At 40.9% G+C, this 7157-nt stretch overlaps 1 protein-coding gene across 2 annotated transcripts; it reads right to left on the reverse strand.

The window, feature by feature from the left end:
* Positions 1 to 472: 472 nt before the first annotated feature.
* Positions 473 to 6846, reverse strand: ccnd1 (cyclin D1). Of its 2 annotated transcripts, XM_035162827.2 has the most exons (6): positions 6708 to 6844; positions 6389 to 6587; positions 4825 to 5040; positions 3917 to 4076; positions 3422 to 3570; positions 473 to 3339 (listed from the first exon to the last, which is right to left on the reverse strand). In XM_035162827.2, the coding sequence occupies exons 2-6, from the start codon at positions 6584 to 6586 to the stop codon at positions 3184 to 3186; spliced, it is 879 nt and encodes a 292-aa protein (XP_035018718.1). In that variant the 5' UTR covers position 6587; positions 6708 to 6844; the 3' UTR covers positions 473 to 3183. The 2 variants fall into 2 exon arrangements, with proteins under 2 accessions (XP_035018718.1, XP_035018727.1); XM_035162836.2 differs by having other exon boundaries at positions 6389 to 6846.
* Positions 6847 to 7157: the final 311 nt, after the last annotated feature.

Raw genomic sequence — 7157 nt, forward strand, 5'->3', positions numbered from 1 at the left:
ACTTGAAAAGATCCGCTACTCAGTTTATAGCTCCAATGAGTTCCAAAGGGTATGGGGACCTTTCCTAAAATACTTTCAGAACCTTAAGTCAAGCCCTTGTCATGGTCCTTTGGTATTATAAAAGTATTACTGCTATTACTATTGTTAATAATTATAAATTTTTCTTACTTTATAGATCTGTTCGTTTTGGGTTTTGTTTTGTTTATCATCTGTCCCTCAGTTGACCTCTGCTAGTATTATACTTTGAATGACGAATTATTCTCCAATAAAAGTATTTACATGAAAAAAAAATTTTAGTAGACCTTGGGCCTGGGCCATAGACATTGTCTTCTTTCCCAACTCTACTATCTCCTCATGATGTGAACTCCAATAACTTGTGTTCAAGATTTGCAATTTATTTTCAGCATCAGTAGCATGCAGTGAGTTACCTTCATTCCATCTGAAGAAGAGAAGAGACAGCCACTTCACCATACTCCATCTACAACATGTTTTATTGTGTAGTCGACACAAATAATACACTGTTCCGGCTGAAGACAACTGGCATGAAGTAGACAACTGTGAGGAATGATTTGTAAAAACCAAACAAAAATGGCTTACTGAGCATGACACTGAATCTATTTATATACTCAAATCAATTCACCAAAAGTTTGAAACATGAAACAAAAAGCTTTTTTTCTTTCATAAATATAAAAAAGGGGAAGGAAGGAAGGCCACTATGGGCCTAAAGGGGGATAAAGTCTCTTTCACCGAGACAGCTTCACACTCAACAGAGTTATACATATCCCATTTTCTGTTATGGCACCAGCATCAAAGAATGCCCTGGAATTGTGGGTTTCCATCATGGATGTTTCACCTCAAACAGATTTAACAGAGCAAGTAGGTACTGAACCAACAAGTAAAATAGAATAAGAGCTAAACAAATAAAAATACCTAAATTAGAGATATATCTTGACTGTCACTTGAGGTATTGTGGATCAAAGCATTTCTGTACATTGTCTAGTTTTTCCTTGTTTTTTGGAATAGTATGGAGAATCATATTACATAATTACAAAAAACAAAAATTGATCACATAGATTCTACATAAAAGCTGAGGATTTCAATAAGACATTTTTCTATTAGAAAATACCAAACTACAATGGCAGAATATTGACATTTATGTATAAAAATGTAGCAGCAAACATGAGAAAGCATTGATTTAAATCCATAACATTTTTTCTTTTTACATGTAGCTGGAATTTATTTCCTATAGCAGCAGAATACAGGGAGTGTTTCTCTCCTATTCTCTATCCTTAATGTACAATCAGAAAACTAATTCACAGGGTTCCTACACAGTTTGACACTCTCAAAATTAAGTCATCCTGCTCACAATAATCTTTTACTCTTCACATTTGATAGGACACACCTACTTGCTCATGACACCATCCCTGTCCTGTGTAGGAACCCTGACTTGACAGCGTTAGGACACACCTCACTGTTGAGCCATCACCCTTTTTGCTCTTTGTCGTCTCACCCCTTGGTACTCTTGTCAAGTTTGCTCTCATCTTTTTAAGCAAGTCCCCAAGAAATGCAGCCCATGTCTTTTAGGTTTGTGCAAAATCACATTAATAGTTTCAACGCTCACCCTTTCTTTTAAGCTTCATCTGCATCCAAGATCCATGAGCAGTATTTGAACAGAGGTGGAACAATGGAGGAGATGCTCTCTTGGCAATTTAGAGGCAGACTGGAGTTTTAGGTTTACAAGCATTGATGGCACAGCTGCTCTTGAGTTAAATGTCAGTAGGTGAGGTCACGGCTAGCAAACTAGAAAATCCAAGCTTAAAAAAAAATACTATATGAAAAAGTATTATTTTAATTCTTACTTTAACTTCTGTGAGCCTTTGGCTCTGCGCACTGAAGATCAACTAACAATGATATTTCTTAAAATGCAGGAGAGGCTCTGCCTGTGTGAAATATTTGTTGGACTAAAACTCCAACCTGAGATTTAAAAGGCATGTTAAGTGATCCACTGAATCTACGAAACTTAAGTCAGTGTCCAGCAGCATTCAGTCTTGTTTTAAAAAGTATGTTTGCCATGCTGGTCACTTTTGTCTCATCAGATGAATCATTTGTACGCTGGTAACACCTGGTCAAAGCCCCATTCCATTTTCATGCTGTTTTACAAACTTTATCACTGTGATCTTTTTAGACAAGCCAGCAGTGCTGACCAAAAGTGCTTTAAAAAAAAGATAAACCAAAGCTGGAATGGTATTAGGTGTAACTAATCAGACAAAGAAAATATAACTAGATGTGGATTGCTCTGCTTTTGTCTGCATCTACTTGATCTTATCAAATTGTAGTGAGGTGAAATGGGTTAAGTGTATGCAACCAACAAATGAACACAGAATTCCATTTGTACACACCTTAACCTCAGCAGTCCACAGTCCACAGGGTGTTAAAACAGAGCTTCTCACACTAGACTTGGTTTTAAAAAAACAAAAGGTTTGGAAGAAAAGAGGTATAAGACTAATTGATAGAAGTGTCAAAAATGATATATAATAAAGTGACTAAACATAAGCAATCAGGGGTATATGACTGTCTACACTGCAACAAGACAAAAAAAATGAGCTTAAACAGGAAGTCTAAAACATTCTAGGTATAACAAAGATATGAAAAGAAGGCCTCTTCTCTATAGTACATGTCAGATTTCAGATGAAAACCTGAAGGCAAACTACAAGGACCTACTTTCTTGACACTTTGTGATGTTTTAGTAGGCAAGTTGAGTCTGCTGTAATTGTAACATTCCTAGTTTAATATTTGTGGGAACAAGAATAAAACAGCTAGTAAAAGTGTGTTTTTGTGGCTTCACCTCCAGCCCACACAGGTCATCAATATTCATAGTCTTTCTCCTGGCACTTGTCTAGTGTTCAGTTCATTTCCCAGGATGGGAGGGGACACTGGCAGGAAATGTAACGTGAGGTTTACTGCAGGGCCTGCAGAGGGCGCTCTGTTCCTTCTTGGCAGTCATAGCAGATGGCGTGCATGTGAGTGACATGTTGGATAGGATAGTAGACCAACAGGTTGAAGGGTCAGGGGAGGCTGAGTTAAACTGGGGCACACCCCTCTCCTCAGCAGTCTCTTCAACAACCTCTATCCATAACTGATCTTCGATCATCAGGTCATCGTGCAACGCAGCTGTTTGTAGTTTCAGATGTTTATGTCTCTGACGTCTGTTGGGGTGCAGGACAGGTCCACGTCGTCATCCATTAGTTTGGTTTCTGTTGTACTGCTATGTTGCTGAGCCTGCCGCAGGCTCGACTCTAGCAAAGACTCTATCTGCTCCTGACATGAACGCAGGCAGTCCTGCAAGCACAAAATCAACACTGAGCCAAGACCATGAAAAACTCATTCAAATATGGCTTTGGGAGTGTGACTGTTTGCATACCGGGTCACTGCGAATGACTTGCGACAGGAAGTTGGTGAGGTTTTGGGAGGACAAGGAGGCATCTTGACTCTTCAGGTAGAGACCTTGAACAGCTGCAACCACACTGCCCGCTGCCACCATGGATGGAGGACTGGCAATGAAGTTAACATCTATGGGACACAACACAGTTTGAATATGAAAAAATATCCCTCTCATGTTCTTTTTTATAACAGCTTGTCTGTCAGAGCACAAATGATGGTTGAACAACTGTTTTCTCTCTCTCTGCCACCCACACTGAGTCTGGTTCTACTAGAGGTTTCTTTTTATCTCTACAGTCGCCAAAGTGGTTGTTCATTGTGCGAACTGTTGGGTTTCTCCATAATTTTTAAGGTCTCGACCTTCTATGCCTTGAGATAATGTATATTATGATTTGGCGCGATACAAATAATGCATGTATACATTTTGGCTGTACACATATAAATAGCAGAACTTCATATATCGACATGGGTGCATTACCTGTAGCACAGAGTGCCACAAAGGTCTGGGCATGCTTCCTCAGGATCTGCTTGGTGGACGGGTAGATCTTCAGCTTGGACAGGAAGTGTTCAATGAAGTCGTGGGGTGTGACTGAAGCCAGATCCCACTTCAGCTTGTTGAGAACCAGCAGTTCCATTTGCTGTGGATGGACCAGACCAAACACATTCACTCAAACTGACCCACTTACTGCAAGAGAAAAATTAGCTCCTCCTCACATTTGCTGTAGCGTTCACTTACTACAGCTGTCACACTTTGTCATTTCAACACCATTTTGACTACAACCAAGGTTCTTGTATTACTTTTTTCATTATTTAAATTATTCTAATATAATTTGCTCTTAAGTATTGTATGGTTCTTGTGTAATTTGTGAGTCTGGGATACAAGACATATCTACTTCATACATGTATTTATTATATTTACATTACCATCTCTAAATACTACATGCACATGAAATATCAGGAACTGTCTCCCCCCGGATGGAATCACAGCAATGGCAACAGAAACATAAATAACTCAGCAGAGAACAGTGAGACTGTGGTTCTTCATGTTCAGTGCACCTCTATCATGAAGCCACTGGCTGTCGCTGTGAGTCTGGGTTTTCTTGGCAGTCACTGAGACCATTCATGAAATAAGAGAGGCCTTCTAGTCACCATGGGAAAGTCACAGACGGTAATTTAGCCACCACTCCACCAAAGCTGCATTTCTACTTTCTTCAATTTAACCATATTTATTCGTGTTGTTTCAACACAATCTATACTTAATGACCACGTGACATTGACAAATCAGATGAAGTTTAACACTGTTCTGGTCATGTGCTCTCCAATGTTTGCTGCTAATGTAGGTACAATGTGTGTTATACAACATCCATGACTGCAGACGGCAATTACCAGTAGTTCTCCAGGCTGAATTGAGTTGTCTGTGTAGATACAGAGTTTCTCTGCTGTTAAGGGAACTGTCTCCTTCATCTTAGATGCTAGAAACATGCATGTGGCTCCCAGCAGCTGTAGTCGGGTTTTCCTGGTGGCCTCCACTGATAAAAATCTGTCCAAATAGTTCATAGCTAGGGGGAAAACCTCCTCCTCGCATTTCTGTTCTTCGCAGACCTGAGAGGTGAGAGAAACACTTAGAGGTTGAGGTTGCTTTGTTGAAAGGAACATTCTTACATTAAAAAGTAAATGAATTACAAGTCTTTGCCCTCACTGGCTCTTTTTTATACCATACACATCTGTATTGATTCAACAGCTGCTCATAATCATCCTCAATAAATTCAACACAAATTTAACGATTTGTGCATTTAATTCGTTTGAGTTAAGAATTTATATAGTATGTGTAGCACACTACTGAATATAAACAAAATTTCATATTCAACTGAAAACGCCTGAAGTATATGTGATCCATTTTAGTGTTAAGACAACCTGCTTAAGTAAACAGGCGAGGATTTGTTTGCAGTCAGTTCAGACTAAGACACAAAGGTGGCGTCGATGCAAGTTTCACTCTCTAATTTCAACTTCGTCATCTTTTCAAAAAATATATATAAATATTTAAAAATTATCAGAGAGAGCACAATTAGCGTATAAATGTTCCCCATCGAACGCTTGGTCGAATGAGGCGGAAATGTGTCGACTTGTAAATCGTTTGGTTTAAAAAATAATAATAATAATTTCTCGGACTGAGCTCTTTTGACATGCTGCGGGTGCACTTCCCCGGCTCCGCGGCGCGCTGTTTCAGAAATTATTTAGAAATATTTAACTAGAGATAATTCAATCGAAAACTTGATGTAAATGTTGACAAACATTTGATGTATCAAAACCGACGTGTAAAATGAATCAAACGCTATAGCACTTATTTAAAAAACTTTTTTCCCCCCGCAGCGACCTTCACGGACTCCTGAGAAGCAAAACAAAGTTGAGCCGTGGGTTCCAGTTGAGCGAGCTGCAGCAGTCCCCGTGTTTCAGTGTCAGGACAGAGATGCTTTTCTGACTCATTTAACACATTCACTGTTAATGTTACTGGTGTTAAATTATCAAAGACATTTAAATCCTTCTTATATACGACGACAAAGATGGCGCATAATACTGGCACGGTCCAGACTGCATACGTGTACATTGCTGTTATTTGGGAATATTTTCTCAATTCATACAAAATCTGACATTTCATGACGATTAGGTAAATATAGGTAGAGAAATAATCAAACATAAAGTCGTTTTAGGTGCAAAATTACTGCAATCTGTATCCAATGCTCCTGTTAACTGCGCGGACCACCCAGCACTTGTGAGGACATACTTCTCAGAGCGTTTATGTAACGTGTGAATGTGAACAGCCACGAGCCTCTCGAAACTCCAAACTCTCACATCTACACTCACGTCTCATGTTTTCATTGTACACTAGCGACAGCCCACCACTTAGCAGCGATACCCATGCACATAAAGATTGAAGTAAGGAAAAACCAACCTCTAACATCCATGTGGCAACTATTTTCCGCATTTTAGGAATTATTTCTTTCTGAACACACTTGAAGTAGTTAGGAGACGGTAGGTAGGTTTCCTCTGCCTTCAGCATGGTGTGGAGAACCCGGTCGTTGAGCAGGTTGACGTCCTGGTAGGCTCTCCTGATGGAGTCCACCTCGCAGCACAGTAGCTGGTCCTCCATGCTGCGATTTATATAAACAGCGCAGATATAATGATAGAATGAGCCTGTTGAAAGGTCAGTGTGTGGAAGCAGGGACAGGCGGTAGCAATCGAGTGGCTGCACTCAAATTGTTTTAAATCACCGTCTTGCTGCTACTGCTGCTCCTACGGCGTGCGCGAGCCCTCTGAAGAACACAACGCTGCCTTCCGTCGGACAAAAACCCTTGCCTCGCGATCACTGACTGTGCGCGCGCACACACATACACACACAAAGTGTGGTGGCTAGTGCGCGCTCAGGGGGAGGAGGCAATGAGTGCGCGCTTTGACGTCAGCTGTTGTTAAGATGGGGGAGGGGGGAGGGGGGGTCAAAGAGACAAGCAGTCTGCTAGTGAGCGCGCGAGGAAGGGATTCGATTATATACATATATATAAGGAAAGACAGAGGGGGATGGGGTGCACCCCCTCCCTACCATAGCCGGTTGGCTTCTGAAGAGGAGGTAGGAGGTCCGGGGCTGAGTCTAGGGAACGTCTGGTTAGGAGCAGACCAAGGGGAGCCGGTGGGTCAGCGTCGATAGGGGGCGACCACGGCTCACC

This window comes from Hippoglossus stenolepis, chromosome 1 (assembly GCF_022539355.2).
Source record: "Hippoglossus stenolepis isolate QCI-W04-F060 chromosome 1, HSTE1.2, whole genome shotgun sequence".
NCBI classification, from domain to species: domain Eukaryota; kingdom Metazoa; phylum Chordata; class Actinopteri; order Pleuronectiformes; family Pleuronectidae; genus Hippoglossus; species Hippoglossus stenolepis.

Coding starts and splice junctions, on each gene's coding strand:
- ccnd1 (XM_035162836.2), bottom strand. CDS start 6,586: ATGGAGGACCAGCTACTGTGCTGCGAGGTGGACTCCATCAGGAGAGCC. Junction 3,571..3,916: donor TGTGGCACTCTGTGCTACAG/GTAATGCACCCA, acceptor TGTGTCCCATAG/ATGTTAACTTCATTGCCAGT. Junction 3,340..3,421: donor AAGTCATTCGCAGTGACCCG/GTATGCAAACAG, acceptor TTGTGCTTGCAG/GACTGCCTGCGTTCATGTCA.